This window comes from Mobula hypostoma, chromosome 11 (assembly GCF_963921235.1).
Source record: "Mobula hypostoma chromosome 11, sMobHyp1.1, whole genome shotgun sequence".
Classification (NCBI taxonomy): Eukaryota; Metazoa; Chordata; class Chondrichthyes; order Myliobatiformes; family Myliobatidae; genus Mobula; species Mobula hypostoma.
Genome location: NC_086107.1, coordinates 110714654 through 110734264, shown reverse-complemented (window position 1 = coordinate 110734264; position 19611 = coordinate 110714654). Strand labels below are relative to the sequence as shown.

At 44.1% G+C, this 19611-nt stretch overlaps 1 protein-coding gene across 1 annotated transcript in view; it reads right to left on the bottom strand.

The window, feature by feature from the left end:
* LOC134354104 (glutamate receptor ionotropic, NMDA 2B-like) overlaps positions 1 to 19611 on the bottom strand; it is a 614023-nt gene that overhangs the window by 395037 nt on the left and 199375 nt on the right. Inside the window, exon 4 of the mRNA XM_063062883.1 lies at positions 17060 to 17479. Within this exon, the coding sequence (XP_062918953.1) occupies positions 17060 to 17467 (408 nt within the window). The 5' untranslated portion in view covers positions 17468 to 17479. The remainder of the gene's footprint in view (positions 1 to 17059; positions 17480 to 19611) is intronic.

Sequence of the window (19611 nt, the reverse complement as noted above, 5' to 3'; positions counted from 1 at the left end):
GGATGTAGCCTGGTGAATCTCCTCTGGACTGACTCCATTTTTTTAAGGTAGAGTGCCCAAAACTATGCACAGTATTCCAGGTATAACTTCAACAATATCCTGTACAACTGTAACAAGAACTCCCCATTCTTAAACTCCAAATCCTTCTCAATAAAAACAAATATGCCACATGCCTTCTTAATTCCTAATTTATACTTTATACTCTATTGTCGCCAAACAATTGATACTAGAACGTACAATCATCACAGCAATATTTGATTCTGCACTTCCTGCTCCCTGGAGTACAAATTGATAGTAAATATTAAAAATTTAAATTATAAATCATAAATAGAAAATAGAAAATGGAAAGTAAGGTAGTGCAAAAAAAAAACCGAGAGGCAGGTCCGGATATTTGGAGAGTGCGGCCCAGATCCGGGTCAGGATCCGTTCAGCAGTCTTACCACAGTTGGAAAGAAGCTGTTCCCAATCTGGCCGTACAAGTCTTTGTTAACTACTCTAGACTTGCCGACTATGTTTTTATGATTCATGCACTAGAACACCTCAATCCCTCTGAATTACACTCATTCAAAGTCGCAATTTAGATAATAATCCACCTTTTGATTATTCTAACCAAAATATATGACCTCACACTTCCCCAGGGGGTTTCCCAACTTGGGGTCCACAGATCCCTTGGTTAATGGTAAGGCTCCATGGCATTAAAAAAAGTTGAGAACCCCTGCTTCACCAAATAAAACTCATTTGGCCTGGTTTTCGCCCACTCACTTAGTCCATCCCATATCGACCTGTCTGTTTTTTTAGCGTGTCGCACCAGACAATCAGCCATTCTTGTCTGGCACGTGGCGTCAGGATTGGTCTCCTTTCGGATTGACCGGGTCACGATATGAACGTTCCTGACTCGACTCTTCTTTTAACGAGGCCGAGTGGCTCGCTCGACGCTCAACCCGGCACGGATGGAAAGCGCGCTCCGGGGGGGGGTGGCCCGACTTGGATTTGAACTCGGGAGCCTTTGCTCCGGAGTCTGGCACTGATGCCATTGCGCCACCAGCCGGCCAGTACAATAGTATAGCAGTTAGTCTGACACTATTATAGCGTCAGTGACCGGGGTTCAATTCTGCAGCAACTGTTCCAGCTTCCTCCCACATTCCAAAAATATACAATACTGTGCAAAAATCTTAGGCATATACTGTATGTATAGCTAGGGTGCCTAAGACTTCTGCACAATACTTTGTATGTTATGTCTTTCCACGTACAGCAGGGGAGGAAAAGATGGCAGCGCGACACAGCACACACGGCCGCTTCAAAATGATATCGTATTTGTGAAGTAGGGGCCATGCACAATCCTGACTTGATGGAGGCGAACGTGAGAAGCACGGAGGAACATCTGGAGAAACTTCTGAAATGCCCGCTTCGCTGCCGCAGCTACTGTGCGATCGAGAATCTCCAGAGGAGAAGGCCCCAAATCCTCGGCTTTGCCTATTGTCTGTTGCTGGGACCGGGGTCGAAGCGCTCGGCAGAGATGGTGCTCGGTGCTCGGTGCTCGGTGTCGGAGGGCTGGTTGGAGGCTCGGAGTTTTCGGACGGACTGTGGTCGGGTGCTTCCAGGGTGCTGCATCGGCAAGTTTGCGGTGCTGGAAGCTCATGGCAGGGAGAGTTTTTCTTCCTTCTACCGTCTGCGTGAGATGATGGGGCTTTCGAGAGACTTTGAGACTTTTTTTTACCGTGCCCATGGTCTGTTCTTCATCAAATTACGGTATTGCTTTGCACTGTTGTAAGTATATGTTATAATTATGTGGTTTTTGTCAGTTTTTCAGTCTTGGTTTGTCTTGTGTTTCTGTGATATCATTCTGGAGGAACATTGTATCATTTCTTAATGCATGCATTACTAAATGACAATAAAAGAGGGCGTTGTGTCCTCATAATCTAATCTAAACAAAAAATTTAAAAATCTAATCTAATAACACAATACTACTGAGCTAATACAAAACTAAGCATTCATATTTCTGTTTCCCAACCCTGTTTTAACTGTGAGGGGATCCAGGAGTGCCCCTATTAACTGTTTGAAGAGAGACAGAGAGATACATTCATCATTGATGGTTTGTTTGAAAAGAGAGAGAGAGAGACGAAGATTAACGGTTGGACTGTCACTTTAAGGCATTGGAAGTAACTTTGGATTTTTACTGAGTTTGGAGTTGGAGACAGCACCGAGCAGCTCGTAAGTTGCTATGGTGACCGAAGGCGGTGTTATTTAACGGACACTCGATGTTATGATTTTCAGCGGGTTGTTGATAGTTCTTCAAGGACTTGTTGCCTGCTTGTGCATTTCCTTTACAGATAAAGGAGGGAGGGACTCTTTGAATGACAGGTGATGCTCAGCCTGGTGAAATAAATGGGAGGTCAGATGATACAGACCTCAGGACACATGATCTGGACACTGAATGAGCATCGTTGTGCCCGCAGAGAAGTGGGTTTTGGAGGATCGATCAGGCGGATCAATCCAAATTGTTATTCCACCGTGTGAAGAAGGGGTTGACTGGTGGGGAGTTGTCTATGTGTCCACCCTCGCCTGGGTGATAGCTCCACCACGGAAGACCAGTCCCGCTGGTTAAAGTCACAGTCGGTGACTTGTAAAGGATTTCGGAGGACGACGAGAGGATTGACGGCATCAGCTCACCTGAGGACTCAACTCTCTCTCTCTCTCTCTCCATCACTACTCAACTAAATACCACGAACTGAACTGAACTTTACTCAACATCGTAAGACTGTATCTTTTTACCCCTAGACTTAAAGAAGCTTGGTTTTTCATACATATATATTCCACACTTACTTTTATATACACTCATTGCTAACCTGTTTGATTTATTTACATTTATATTACTGTATTGTGTAGTTACTAATAAATATTAGTAGTTTATAGCAATACGAGACTCCAAAGTGGTTTCTATCTCTGCTGGTTTCTTTATCCCGGTCACAGGGTACGTGACATAACCAACATACAGTATTGTGCAAAAGTCTTAGGCACCCTAGCTTGATATGCCTCAGACTTTTACACAGTACTATACGTTAGTTGAGTGGTGGGGTGGAGATACATCTCTTCCAAAGGACTCCACCACACCCTCTTACATGCCACAGCTCTTGACGTCACACTTCGTACACTTTGGAAGATCGAACTTGAAGGTAGAGTATGGGGCCCACATCCATAGATTCCTCAAAGTTGCCACGCACTTCGACAGGGTGGCTCAGAAGGTTTATGGCGTGTTGGCCTTCATTAATCGGGGGATTGAATTCAAGAGCCGCAAGGTAACATTGCAGAATGCTGAAAGGCCTAGACATAGTAGATCTGGAAAGGATGTTTCCCATGGTGCGAGAGTCTAGGACAAGAGGGCACAGCCTCGGGTTAGAGGGGTGTCCATTCAAAACAGAGATGCGGAGAAATTTCTTTAACCAGAGACTGGTGAATTTGTGGAATTTGTTGCTACAGGCAGCTGTGGAGGCCAGGTTGTTGGGTGTATTTAAGGCAGAGATTGATAGGTAACACACATCAAAGTTGCTGGTGAACACAGCAGGCCAGGCAGCATCTCTAGGAAGAGGTACAGTCGACGTTTCAGGCCGAGACCCTTCGTCAGGACTAACTGAAGGAAGAGCTAGTAAGAGATTTAGTAAGAGTAAGAGAATCTCTTACTAGCTCTTCCTTCAGTTAGTCCTGACGAAGGGTCTCGGCCTGAAACATCGGCGTACCTCTTCCTAGAGATGCTGCCTGGCCTGCTGCATTCACCAGCAACTTTGATGTGTGTTGCTTGAAATTCTAGCATCTGCAGAATTTCTCGTGTTTGAGAGATTGATAGGTTCTTGGTTGGACATGGCATCAAAGGTTATGGGGAGAAGGCCGTGAACTGGGTTTGAGGAGGCGAGAAAAAAGGATCAGCCATGATTGAATGGTGAAGCAAACTCGATGGGCCAAATGGCCTAATTCCGCTCCTGTGTCTTATGGTCTATAAAACTCTGCTTAGACCACACTTGGAATATTGTGTCCAGTTCTGGTTGCCTCATTATAGGAAGGATGTGGAAGCACTTGAGAGGGTGCAGAGGAGATTAACCAGGATGCCACCTGGATTAGAAAGGACATTTTATGAGGATAGACTGAGTGAGCTCAGACTTTTCTCTTTGGAGACAATGTGGATGAGAGGTGACTTGATAGAGATGTGTAAGATTATAAGAGGATGGATAGAGTGGACGGCCAAACATTTTCCCCAGGGCGAAAATAGCTAATATGAAGCGGTATAATTTTAAGCTGATTTGAGAAAAGTATGGGGAGGGCTGTCAGGGGTAGGATTTTTTCCACAGAAAGTGGTAAGCACATTCTGCCAGTGTTGGTGGTAGACACAGATATTTAGCAACATTTAAGAGATTCTCAAATAGGCACATGGATGATAGAAAAATGGAGGGTGACAAGCAAGGGTTAGATTGATCTTGGCGTTGGTTAATTTTCAGCACAGCATCATGACCTGAAGGGCCTGTACTATGCGGTACACTTCCATAGTCTATGTTGTATGATCTATCTTCAAAGCTCATAAAATGCCTTCTTTAACCGAATGCCTTCCCTTTATTCGCCATTGAGCACACCTACATGGAGTGCTGTCGCTAGAAAGCAGCGTCCATCGTCAGGGGCCCACACCATCCAGGCCGTGCTCTTTTCTCACTGCCAGCAGGAAGAAGGTACAGGAGCGTTAGAACCCCCACCATCGGTTATTACCCCTCAACCATCAGGCTCTTGTACTAGAGGGGATAACTTCACCCAGCTTCACTCACCTCATCTCCGAACTATTCCTACAACCTATAGACTCACTTTCAAGGATTTTTCATTTCATATTCTTGATAGTTATTGGTTATGTGTTATTATTATTATTTCTTTTTTCTTTCTGTCTGTATTTGTGCATTGGTTGTTTATCCATCTTGTTGGATACGGCCTTTCATTGATTCTATTGTGTTTCTTGTATTTACTGTGAATGCCCGCAAGAAAATGAATCTCAGGGCTGTATATGGTTAGATGTATAAACTTTGATTACTAGTGTTTCATTACTAGGTGTTCTACATATATGTTGGGCTTTTGTTCTTCTCAGTCAGGGGTTCCCAACCTTTTTTATGTGCTATGGACCAATACCATGAAGCAAGGGGTCTGTAATAGTAGAGGTCAGGACTTTGGAAGGAGCTGTTGATGCCACATCTGTCAATCACTGCAGCCCAGGCCAATTATCTGCTGGCTGTTCTGGTTGCACAGATATTAGTTTAATTGCCCTCGGCATTGGTCGCTTTAGAGATACAGCTGAGGTTAATACTTGAATGAGTCGGAGCGAATGGAGAGGCTGTGATTTTCAGAGACTGCGCAGAGCTTCACACAGTCCTGGACGTGTGTGGCAAACCAGCCGAGACAGCCTGGAGGGATCCTGAGGCAAGGTTCCTAAGAATGAAGGTGACCCTGACTCCCGTGGTGCATGCACGGGTGTTTGCTTGCTATACGAGCTTCGGCGCCACTCTCGGGTCGGGTCACTCTCAGAACCCTCGCCTCTGCTCCGATGTATCAATACTGGGGGCTACACATAGATGTCAGATTCATATTTTGTTTATCACACGTACAGTGAAATGTGTCCAAAAGACGGTAAGAGATGGGAACAGAATTAGACCATTCGGCCCATTGAGTCTGCTATTCCATCATGGCTGATTTATTATCCCCCCTCAACTCCATTCTCCTGCCATCTCCACATAATCTTTGATGCCATTTCTAATCAAGAGCCTATCAACCTCCGCTTTAAACATGCCCAACGACTTGGCCTCCACAGCCGTCTGTGGCAATGGATTCCACAGATTCACCATCCTCTGCCTGAAGAAATTCCGCCTCCTCTCTGTTCTAAAGAAACATCCTGTATTCTGAATCTACGCCCTCTCGTCCTAGACTCCCCCACTACAGGAAGCATCCTCCCTACGTCCATTCTATCTAGGCCTTTCAATATTCAATAGGTTTCAATGAGATCTCCCCTCATTCTCCTGAACTCCAGTGAGTACAGACCCAGAGCCATCAAAATCTCCTCATACAATAACTCTTTCATTCCTGGGACCACTCTTGTGAAGCTCTTCTGGACACTTTCCAATGCCAGCACATCTTCTCTTAGATAAGGGGCCCAAAACTGTTCACAATACTCCATATGGAGTCTGATGAATGCCTTATAAAGCCTCAGCATTACATCCTTGCTTTTGTATTCTAGTCCTCTCAAAATGAATGGAAATATTGCAGTTGCCTTCCCTATCACTGACTCAACCTGCAAGTTAACCTTTAAGGAAATTCTGCATAAGGAATCCCAAGTTCCTTTGCACCTCTGATTTCTGAATTTGCTCCCTGTTTAGAAAATAGTCTACACCTTTATTCCTTCTATCAAAATGCATGACCATATGCTTCCCTACACTGCAAGGTTATATGCCATCTCTATTGCAGTTATGCTGCCTTTAACTTCCCTTGTCAGCCACCATTACCTCATCCTCCCCTTAGAACACTTCTTCTTTGTGGTGTATCTGTCCAGTGCCTTCTCAATTGCTCCCAGAAACTTCAGCCATTGTTATTCTGCTGTCATCTCTACTAGTGTCCCCTTCCAATCAACTTTGGCCAGCTCCTCTCTCATGCCTCTGTAGTTCCTTTTAGTAATACTGATACATCTGATTTTAGCTTCTCCCTCTCAAATTGCAGGATGAATTCTATCATATTATAATCACTTCCCCCTAAGGCTTCCTTGACTTTAAGCTCCCTAATATTAAGGTAAAGGAACTCTTAGGAGGCAGTGATTACAATATGATAGAGTTCGCCCTGAGATTTGAAAAGGAAAAGCTAGTAAACAACCAACACACCCAAGGTTTCCACACATTCTGGGATGGCAGGACTTTCATATGATGAAAGACTGGATCGACTAAGCTTATACTCGCTGGAATTTAGAAGATTGAGGGCGGACCTTATTGAAATGTATAAAATTCTAAAGGGATTGGACAGGCTAGATGCAGGAAGATTGTTCATGATGTTAGGGAAGTCCAGAACGAGGGGTCACAGTTTGAGGATAAAAGGGAAGCCTTTTAGGACCGAGATGAGGAAAAACTTCTTCACAGAGAGAGTGGTGAATCTGTGGAATTCTCTGCCACAGGAAACAGTTGAGGCCAGTTCATTAAGAGGGAGTTAGATATGGCCCTTGTGGCTAAAGGGATCAGGGGGTATGGAGGGAAGGCAGGTACAGGGTTCTGGGTTGGATGATCAGCCATGATCATACTGAATGGCGGTGCAGGCTCAAAGAGCCGAATGGCCTACTCCTGCACCTATGTTTCTATTCTGGAGCCGACACACCATGCCCACAGCGCTCAGCAAAATGACACATAACACAACAAAGACAGAACATAACAGCAACAAAGCAACAACAGGCAAACAAACCTTGTCCCTTCCTCCCTACCAATACACATACACAGTCCTCTAATCCAAGACAGGCCACCATTAGTCTCCAGCCTCCAGCAGACTTGTGGATTCACAGACATTGGGACCCAGGGTCCCCAGCGGACGCGCAGAGATTTGCAGACCCAGGGTCCAGCCGTTGGGCCTCGACCTCCAGACTTCCAATGGAATTCATACTTTGTTCCAGACCTCCAATCGACTTTTGGTCTTCAATCTATATCTCTGATTGACGTTCAGGCTTTGATCTCGATTTCCAATTGACCTTTGGTCTTTGATCCGGACTTTAAGTCATATTTCAGGCTTCGATCTTCAGTATTGACCCAGCACTCACAGGTGATGATGAATGGCGTTGAACACGCAAGTTGGTGTAGTCTTTCATTGATTCTATTATGGCTATTATTCTATTATGGACTTATGGATTTGTGAATTATGGATTTGTACCATTAACATGATATCTTTATTTTTATGAAATTAATAAAAAGATTGAAAAAGGATTTATTGAGTATGGCTGCAAGAAAATGAACCTCGGGATTGTATATGCTGACACATATGTACTTTGATAATAAATTTACTTTGAACTTTGAACAAGGAATCTGAATGAGGACCTGACCTTGAGGCCTCAAATGGAGACTCGCCGATGACAAGACCCCGACATTAGGCCTCAAGCTGTGTTGTCACCAATTACAGGACCCTGAACATTCTCTCCGTCCTGCTAGCCCGACGTCTGACCACTCCCTTACCAATTGCCTTCAACTCCCGCCAGTCCTCAAATTCCCCCACACCCTTGCCCCTGACTCCTAATTCCCCTCTCTGTCCCCAAATCCAAGCCTATGAACCTAAAAAAAACCCCTAAAACATTGTAAAAAAAAACTTTAAAAATGAATTCCACCATTACTGCCTGTGGTTGCTGAAACAGACCAGCGTTTAACAAAGACAACCACTTGGACGGTTTTGAATTTATGGAGACACAAGAAACTGCAAATGCTGGAATCTAGAGCAAAACGCGAAGTGCTGGTGGGTCAGGCAGCATCTGTGAAGGGAGTGGATGGATGATGTTTTGAGATGTGACTCTTCAGATGTCAGGCCTGGCTTTGGAAATGGGTTGGCAAGCTGGAGGGTCAGTTAACTTTTAATTATTTTGCCTTTCTTAGCGAATTTCTACAGATGCACTGTGGAGAGCATTCTGACTCGTTTCATCACCGTCTGGTACGGAGGGGCCAGTGCACGGGATCGGAAAAGGCTGCGGAGGGTTGTAAACTCAGCCAGCTCCGTCATGGGCAAAAGCCTCCCCAACATCGAGGGCATCTTCCTGAAGGTGATGCCTCAGGAAAGTGGCATCCGTCATGAGAGGAGAGAGGCGGGAGGAGAGAGATCAGCGCGCCGTGCGTGCGCAGCCCTCCGGTGAAAAATGATAACGTATCCGTTAAATAGGGGCCGTGGACAATTCTGATTTGATGGAGATGGATGTGAAAGCACAGAGGAACATCTGGAGAAATTTCTGAAACGCCAGTTCTCTGCTGTTGTTACTGCGCGGTCGGGAATCTTCCGGAGGGAAGGCCTCAAAATCCCCGGCTTTGCCTGCTGTTGGCGACCGAGATTGAGGTCGAATCGTTCGGACGGAGATGGCGCTCAGTACTCGGTGTCAGAGAGCTGATCGGAGCTCGAAGTTTTCGGATGACTCAGAGTCGGATTGTGGTCAGCATGACAGGGAGAGTTTTTCTTCCTCCTCCCGTCTGCGTGAGATGTGGGACATTTCAGAGACTTTGAACTTCTTGCTGTGCTCATGGACTTCTTCATCAAGTTATGGTATTGCTGCACTGTTGTAACTATATGTTATAATTATGTGGTTTTGTCAGTTTTTTCAGTCCTGGTCTGTCCTGTGTTTTGTGATATCACACCGGAGGAAATATTGTATCATTTCTTAGTGCATGCATTGCTAAATGACAATAAAATAGGACTGCGTGTCTTCATAATCTAAACTGGAAAGGCCTCCATCACCCAGAACATGCCCTCTTTTCATTGCTACCATCAGGGAGGTGGGTCAGGAGCCTGAAGGCTCACACGTCAGGAATGCTTCTTTCCCTCCACTATCTGTTCAACGCACGACTAACCAATGAACACTACCTCACTATTCTGATCTCATTTGTAAGATTAATTTATTTTTTATATACTCTTATTGTAACTTATTGTAAGGTTTTATGCCTGCACTGTACTGCTGGCATCAAAGCAACACATTTTATGCCAGTGATAATAAAACTCATTCTGATTCTGATTAATATTTCAAATGATTTCTAAGTGTTCAATGCCTCCATTTATTCATATTAATTACTTTCTTTAACTGACTAGTTTTTAGATGGCCCTGATAATCAGAGACATTTAAAAACTGTAGAGATCGCTGATAGCTTTAACAGGTGGCAGAGACTCACCACCAGCGATACCTTCTGTCTCAGCCCAGAACACCACCCAAGGCCTCACTGCTGTTCAGACGACACCATCTGGCCCTGGGGCGCAGACAGCCAGAAAGACTGTCCTTCCTCGGCCTCAATACCTCCTTGTGCAACTGGATCCTCAATTTCCTCACTCGCAGACCCCAGTCAGTTCGGATCGACGACGACATCTCCTCCACAATCTCCGTCAGCACAAGAGCACCACAAGGCTGAGTGCTTAGCCCCCTGTTCTACTCGCTTTACACTAAGTGCAGCCCCAATGCCATATTCACGTTGGCTGATGACACCACTGTTACAGGCTGAATCAAAGGCGGTGATGATTCAGCATAGAAGAGGGAGATTGAAAATCTGGTTGAGTGGAGCCACAACAACAACCTCTTACTCAGCGTCAGCAAGACCAAGGAGCTGATGATTGACTTCAGGAGGAGAAAACCTGAGGTCTACGAGCCAGACCTCATCAGGGGATCAGAGGTGGAGAGGGTCAGCAACTTTAAGTTCCTCATTTATCATTTCAGGGGACTTGTCTGGGGCCCAGCACATAAGTGCAACTACAAAGAAGGCACTACAGCAAAGCTACTTCTTCAGAAGTTTGCGAAAATTCGGCACGTCATCTAAAACTTTGACAGACTTCCATAGATGTGGAGGGGAGAGTATACTGACTGGCTGCATCACAGCCTGGTATGGAAACACCAATGCCCTTAAACAGAAAGTCCGACAGAAAGTAGTGGATATGGCCCAGTCCATCATAGGTAAAGCCCTCCCCACCATTGAGGACGTCTACGTGGGGCATTGTTACAGGAAAGGAGCATCCATCATAAGGGAACCCCACCTTGAAGAGGTCATGCTCTCTTCTCACTGCTGCAAACAGGGAGGAGGTACAGGAGGCTCAGGATTCACCACCAGGTTCAGGAACAGTTACTACCCCTCAACCATCAGGCTTCTGAACCAGAGGGATAACTTCACTCAACTTCACTTGCCCCATCACTGAACTTTTCTCACAATCTATGGACTCATTTTCAAAGGTTCTTCATCTCATGTTCTTGATATTTATTGTTTTTTTTTCTCAGCTCAAGCTAGTAAAACCTGAGGTACAGGCATAGCCAAGTACACTCCTTCTCAATTGCTAGGAACTTCCAGACTATTCTAGTGGTGTTTAATATTGTGGCTTTCTGAAGATTTACAAAAATATTGCTGTGTAAACCTAATCGTTTAATGCTATTATGTAGTGACTTTGGGATGTTACCAGGTGTAGATATTACCATCGGGACAATGTATACCCTGTTCATGTTCCATAGTCTTTCAATTTCCTCTTTTGATTCAGCATATTTCTGGTGTTTTTCACTGATTTCTGTATGTTATGTGGGTTTGGAATGGCTAGATCTATTAAGTGAGTTATTCTTGCTTGTTTATCCTGTAATATTATATCCAGATGGTTATTATTGATTGTCCTATCTATAATAATGGATCAGTCATAATATAATTTGCGGGACTTCGATTATAAAACTGGATCAGGCTCGTATATATAGTAAGGTATGGAGTCTTTTATAACTTTGTACTTTAAAGCAAGATTTTGGAGAATGATGTTTGACTGTGCCTGTGTAAGTAATCAGATTGAGTTAAACTACTGCAGGATCCTGCAATGCGTTGGATTGTTTCTGGTTTCTCTTTGCATTTTCCACATTTACCATCTTGAATTTGTCGGCCTCCTACTATGTACTTTTCATCATTTCTTAGTGTTAGCCACCTAGTTCTATATTGTCAAAAGAAAACCCTTCTGTTTCTGGGTAGAGGTCTCCAACTCTGAGCCAGTCATTCGAAGCTTCCTTGTCAACATCTAGTCTGTTCAGATCATGGGAATGTCTTCCATGGAGGGTCGTGCTCTTCCATTGGTTCACTTTTTCCTCTATAGTGATAATTTATTCATTTTTCTGGGCTGTGCTTTCATTTAAGTTTAGTGGTGTGGACTCCTTATCAAAATTACATATGCTCACATGGAGTGCTGAGTTCTGTTTTTATTGATGAAGGTATATACTTAGAAGTTCATTGTGTAAATTTTTAATGTCTTGTTATCCCTCTTCCTCCTTTTGTCCTTGGTAGTGTTAATCGAAGTGTGTTCAAGTATACATAGAGTTTTCTAAAATCTGTCATTTCAGTTTTAATTTTTCTTTGTAAATTTTCCAGACTGGTTTTCAGACCATATTGTGCTAAAAGACTACATTAATCTGGGTAGAGGAAAAGTGCTTATTGCCTTTGTTCTATTTGGCAGATTTTCCTAAGCCTTGAAGTAAACTCTGTAGAAAGTTTTCCTTTTATTGCATTATGATCTATTTTCTTTGCTTTTTGGTATCCTAGATACTTGTATGTTTCATTTCATCCATCGGTTGTATTGTTTCCTGCTGCTCTGTTTTATATTCTATTAGCTCTATTGCACCTTCCTTTATGTTTAATATTCTGCACTTATCTAGTCCAAAGTTCATGTTTATATCTCGGGAAAATAGCCCTACTATTTGAATTAATTGTTTTCACTTTACTGATGAAGGAGTGTATAATTTCAAATCATCCACCTATAGAAGGTGCGTCAAGGTATAATTTGTTTGGCTGTCTCCGATTTGATACTGGGTATTTTCATCAGTAAATTAGAGAGCAGGTTTAAAGCTAGACAAAACCATAGTGGGTTTAGAGAGTCGCCCTGGAAAATGTCTCAGTTTAGTTTAATAACCATGGTTGTTCGTTTTTGGTTGTTAATAGATAGGGTGATTACAGTAGCCAATCCTCCATCAGATGTTGCAGGAATTTAACAAGTACTTGATGTAGTTTATATATATTAAGAGCTTCTGTTAACCATCAATGTGAGACAGAATCAAATGCTTTTTGGTAGTCAATATAGCAACATGAAAGATTTCTGCTTTTCCACCGGGCTTGATTTAGAATTACAGAATCTATTATCAGATGTTCTTTACATCCTTTCATACCCTTAAGGCATCCTCTCTGCTCTTCTGTGAGTATATCGTGGTTATCGAAGTGAGTGGTAATTAGTTGCGAGATGCATGATGCTACAATTTTCTATATAGTTTGTAAACAAGTAATAGGAAGATGTTTTGATGGGTCATTTGTGATTTCCCCTTTAGCTAAGAGATAAGGTTTAGCTTCTGTCAGAACATCAGGTGCGTCTTCAGGATTTTTAAGAAAATTGTTGAGATCTATTAATGTGTATATATTAATACATACAGTATATTAATATATATAATATCATTATTATTATTTCTAATTTTCTAATCAGCCCTGCTGGTGCACTCTTTCATTGATTCTATTGTGGCCATTGGATTAATTGAGCGGGCCAGCAAGAAAATGAATCTCAGGATAGTAAAACACACAAAATGCTGGAGGAACTCAGCAGGCCAGGCAGCATCTAGGAAAAGAGTAAACAGTTGACATTTCAGGCCGAAACCCTTCGGCAGGAGAGTACGCAGATATTTCTCAGTGTAGTATATGGTGACATAAATGTACTTCGATACTAAATTTACTTTGAACTTGAAACTTTAAACATAGAGCCCAGCTGAGCATCAAGAGGCAGGGAGCACAGGCTGCAACTCTGGGCACCGTGCTTGGCCCAGCTCAATCCATCCCATTGTGCGGCCTCAGATAATCAATCAGTTAGGTAGTTATGTCAGTCCAATCAGTTGGCACATCATCACCTCGGGAGGAAATCCATAACACAAAAGATTCTGCAGATATCGGAAAACACTCTCATCAGGGAGGAGGCTACAAAGCATCCACGTCAGGACCATCAGACTCAAAAACGGTTCCTTTCCCCAAGCGGAAAAGCTGATCAACACCTCCACCCCTCCACACCCCCAACCACCACTACTTTGTCATCTCCTGACAGTTACCTTTTGTACAAACACTCTTGTACCTAACGTTACCTATGTGCATTCAATCAATTTTATGCACATAAGTGATCTTATGTATTTATATTTATTGTGTTTTTATTATTGTGTTCTTTATCTGGAGCAGTCTGTTGTATGGAGTCGAATCGTGGACCTTATGCAAGGAAATGCGACGACGACTGGAGGCATTTGAAATGTGGTGTTTAAGGAGCATGCAGGAAATTAGGTGGGCGATGAAGGTCAGTAATATGGAAGTGTTGAAGAGAGTGAGGAGAGAAAAGGATTTGCTGAAGAAGTGCAGAAAAGGAAGCTGGAATATGCCGGGCACTTGTTAAGAGGTGGTGGGCTGCAGAAATTGTTATTGGAAGGGATGATAGAAGGAAAGAGGGAAAGAGGAAGGCAGCAAACCACTTGGTATGATAATGTGAGGCAATGGACTGAGTTGAGTTACGCCGAGGCCAGAAAAAGAGCGCAAGATCGAAGAAGATGGAGGTTCATAGCCGCCAACTGCGGATTCGGGACGGTACCCACTGACTGACTGACTGACTGTTCTTTATCTTATTATGGGTTTTTTGTGCTGCATCAGACCCAGGGTAACACATTCCCCTTTACACTTGTGTACTGGAAATGACATTAAGCAATCTCGACTCTTGAATCTTGAATTTAAAATGCTGGAGGAACTTAGCAGGTCAGGCAGCACCAATGGAGAGGAATAAGAGTTGATGTTTTGGGCCGAGACCTTCTGATGAAGGGCCTGGCCAGAAAATGTCAACTGCCTATTCCTCTCCGGAGATGTGGCGTGACTTGTTGAGTTCTGCCAGTATTTAATGGATGTAACCCCCAAGGCTCAGTGGAAGGGTACCTCTCTCTACTGGCTTTAAAAAAAAACTGTGTGTCTGAGTCTCGGATCATTCAGCAAAACTCATCAATGTGCCCGCGAAGATGTCTATTGGGGATAGTCCCATTTGTCTGCAATTGGCCTATATCCTTCAAAAATGTTGCTATTTAGCTTTCTCTAGCCTTATCTGGCAGCTTGTTCCATATACCCCCTCCCCCCTCTCCTGCCTGAGTGAAAAAGCTTCTCCTCAGGTCTCTTTATGTATTTTGTCTTATTTTATTTAGAGATACGCACAGAGTCATATTCATCATGAGAGATCCCCACCACCCAGGCTATGCTCTCTTCTCACTGCTGCCATCAGGTAGAAGGTACAGGAGCCTCAGGACTCACACCACCAGATTTAAGAACAGTTACTACCCCTCAACTGTCAGGCTCTTGAACAAAAGGGATAACTACACTCACTTGCCCATCCATTGAGATGTTGCCACAACCAATGATCTCACTTTAAGGACTCTTTATCTCATTATCTCATGTTCTCGTTATTTATTGCTATTTATTCATATTTGCATTTGACAGTTTGTTGTCTTCTGCACTCTGGTTGATCTTTCACTGATCCTGTTATAGTTACTGTTCTACAGAGTTGCCAAGTATGCCTGCGGGAAAATGAATGTTAAGGTTGTATACGGTGACATATATGTACTTTGATAATAAAATTTGCTTTGAACTTTGAACTTTGAGTAGGCCCTTCAAGCTGTGCTGCCATAGCAACACACAACGACTCCTATTTAACCCTAAACTAATCACGGGACCATTTACAATGACCAATTAACCTTAACTGGTACGACTTTGAACTGTGGGAGGAAACCAGAGACCCTGGAGGAAATCTACACATTCCATGGGGAAGATATAGTGGACACTGGAATTGAACTCTGATCTCTGGAACACCCTGAGCTCTAATAGCGGCATGCTAACAACTAGGCTACCGTTGTTTCAGAACGTGCTTCAGGGTAAAAAAAAGTCTCAGCCGGTCCTCATAAATCAAGATTTAAGATTGAAGTTTACTAGTCATGAGTCTATCTAGTAAAATACGTCATTTGTGTAAACAGCCTATGCACCTGTGGACGTACCGGGGGCATCTCACAAGTGTCGACACACACATTCCAGCATCAACATAGCATGCCCACAGAACAACACAGAACACAACAAGCAATAGACAACAATGGCAAAATCAAGCCCCCTACCCAAACAAATACAATCCCCTAATCCCAGGACGGGCCCCCAGACTCCAGCACACGTGGACTCAGGCCTGCAGACTCTGGACTTCAGCCTCCCCAGTGAATTAAAATCTTTCAGTTACAGTAACATCGCTGAACTTTTCTCTGGACCCTTTCGAGTTTTATGTCGTCCTAGAATCACAGAGCAAAGTGAGGCCCATTCTGTTGGTCACACAGTGAACTGATGATACTTACTGCATCCTCTAGAACAATATATCATCTGTCCTTCTCAAGGCTACTGCCATTTTCTAAACTTTCTCATGTCTGCAAGCCAAATACCCGAGCAATCACACTGTCAAGTTCACCAATGTCACAATCGTGGTGGGGGATCTTCACCAACAACAATGAGACGACCTACAGGGAGGAGGTGCAAGTCCTGATGCCAACAAATAACCTCTTCCTCAATGCCAACAAGACAAAGGAGATGGTTATTGCCTTCAGGAAAACCCACACCACCTTTATATCGGCGGCTCAGCGGTGGAAACTACAAGAAGTTTCAAACTGCTGGGAGTGCCCATCTCGTACGACGTCTCACAGTGCCAGAACAAGCCCTCCACAGCCGAGAGAGCTCATCGACCCTGTACCTCCTGAGGAGGCTGAAGAGGGCTGGGCTCCACGCATCAACTCTCACGACCTTCTGCAGACGCGCAGTGGAGGGCATCCGAACATGACACGTCACCGCGCGGAGCGAATACTGCACTGCAGCAGACAGCAAGGCATCTACAACAAGTAGGCAAAACTGCCCAACACATTGCAAGCACCATCGAGCACATATATGCAGAAAGGTGCCAGAGGAAATAGGGTCAGCAATATTATGAAGGCAACCCACCTTGCTTATGGACTGTTTGTCCCACACCCATCAAGGAAGAGGCTACACTGCATACACGCCAGGGCAACAAAACTTCCCGCAGGTCATCAAGCTGATTAACACCTCCACCCTCTAACACACTCCATCACCAATACATCGGCATCATTAGGTGTCAGCGTATGTTCATACAGTCAATGTACATAACAGGTACTTGTAGATTGTGTTTTATAGGACTGCTTATTCCATCCCATCCTGGGATGGGTATCAACAGAAAGTATCCAGGCTTTTCCACCAACCATAGCACAAACAGGGAAAGAACCAGTTCTTACCTTGTCTGCCATAATCATCGAAGAACCACCGTGTATTCCAAGAATTGGGATCATAGTCTGAGCGGAAATAAAATCCAAAATTTCTGCAATGGACTCGTGATCGGTGTCATCGCCAAACACCACGCCGTGCATCTTCATCCCCGACATGAGGTCGCACACGCGTGTGATGATACTCTTGGGGTCGGTCTCGTTGACCGTGACCTGTACCACGTTGGGGTCGATGGGCAAGTGTTGGAAGTCATCTTTGTTCAGAACGTCTTTGATGTCCATCTCGCAGGATGTGCCTCCGAGGATCACGGCAATGTTCAGGGTGGGGTTGCTCTTCATGATCCCTTTCGCCCAAACCACATGAGACACGAGAATTAATAAAACCTTCAGGAATTGCAAGCCCATGTGCCTCATCTTCATTGAATTTATTCCCTGCAATAGAGAATCCAAGCGTTAAAACAAAGTAAGCAGCATATCTCAAATGTCCAGGATTAAATGACGAGTCAAATGAAGAGCAGTTGATGGCTCTGGGCCTGTATTCACCAGAATTCAGAAGATTGAGGGTGACTTGATTGAAACCTATTGAATGGTGAAGGGCCTTGGATGTGGAGAGGATGTTTCCTATGGTGGTCGAGTCTAAGACCAGGGGACACGGCCTCAGAATAGAGGGGCGTCCTTTTAGAACGGAGATGAGGAGGAATTTCTTTAGCCAGAGGGTGGTGAATCTGTGGAATTCTTTGCCACAGGCAGCTGCGGAGGCCAAGTCTTTATGTATATTTAAGACAGAGGTGGATAGATTCTGGATTGATCAGGGCATGAAGGGATACAAGGAGAAGGCAGGAGATTGGGGCTGAGAGGAAAATGCGTCATCCATAATGAAATGGCAGAGCAGACTTGGTGGGACAAATTGCCTAATTCTGCTCCTATATCTCATGGTCTTATAAAACAGGGCAGGTTGACTGGCTGATTTTGCCCTGTGGACTTATTGACATGCATTCAGTCCCAATGAGCCCACTGAATTGAAACATTATTAGGTACACCTGCTTGTCCATGCAAATATCTAATCAGCCAATCAGGTGGCAGCAACTCAATGCATAAGAGCATGCAGACATGGTCAAGAGGTTCATTTGTTGTTCAGACCAAACATCAGAACGGGAAAGAAATGTGATCTAAGTAACCTTGATCGTGCAATGATTGTTGGTGCCAGACTGGGTGGTTTGAGTATCTCAGAAACTGCCGTTCGCCTGGGATTTTCATGTACAATAATCTCTAGAGTTTCACAGAGTGGTGCAAAAAAAAACAGAAAGCAACATGCAGTGAACAGCAGGTCTGTGAGTGAAAATGCCTTGTTAATGAGAGAGATCAGAGGAGAATGGACAGACTGGTTCAAGATGATAGGAAGGCGACAGTAATTCAAGTAACCATGCGTTGCGACAGTGGTGAGCAGAAGACCATCTCCAATTGCACAACACGTGGAACTTTGAAGCAGATGGTCTACTGCAGCAGAAGACCATGAACGTGCCCTCAGCAGCCACTTTATTACATACAGGAGGGACTTAATACAGAGACCAGTGAGTGTAATTGCCTTCATGACTTCAGACATATTCCATTGCATACTCTGGATGCGTGCCGTTGTATGTGTACATTATATGAACTTCACTAGCAATGCCAGCAGTTGTTCAAAGTTCAAAGTAAATTTACTATCAAAGTACATTTCTGTCACCATTACAACCCTGAGATTTGTTTTCCTGCAGACAATCACCCTAACACTGGACAGATACTCTGAAATGATAGCACTGAGCAATTGACAGTTGCTGACCCTCTCCGCCTCTGATCCCCTGATGAGCACTGGCACTTGGACGTCCTGTTTCCTCCTCCCGAAGTCAATAATCAGCTCCTTGGTCTTGCTGACATTAAGTGAAAGGCTGTCGTTGTGGCACCATTCACCCAGATTTCCAATTTCCCTTCTATATGATCATTCATGACCACCTTTGAGTCGGTCCCATGACAGTGGTGTCATCAGCAAACTTGAATATGGCATTGGGACTGTGCTTAGCCTCACAGCCATAAGTATCAAGCGAATAGAGCAGGGGGCTAAGCCCTAAGCACTCTTCAACTGAGGAAGGAGTCAAACTGAGTTTTACACCTAATCTGTAGATGTGTGGTGGAGAGTATATTGACTGGCTGCATCAAGCCTAGTATGGAAACACCAAAGCCCTTAAACAGAAAATCCTACAGAAAGTAGTGGATACGGCCCAGTCCATCATGGGTAAAGCCCTCCCCACCACTGACCACATCTACATGGAGTGTTGTCACAAGTAAACAGCATCCATCATCAGAGACCACCCACTATCCAGGCCAAGCTCTCTTCTCACTGCTGCCATCAGGAAGAAGGTACAAGAGCCTCAGGTCTCACGCCAACAGATTCAGAAACAGTTATTAACCCTCAACCATCAGACTCTTGAACCAAAAGGGATAAATTCATTCAAGTTCACGTAACCCATCATTGAAATGTTCCCGCAAGCTATGGACTCACTCTCAAGGACTCTTCATTTCACCTTCTC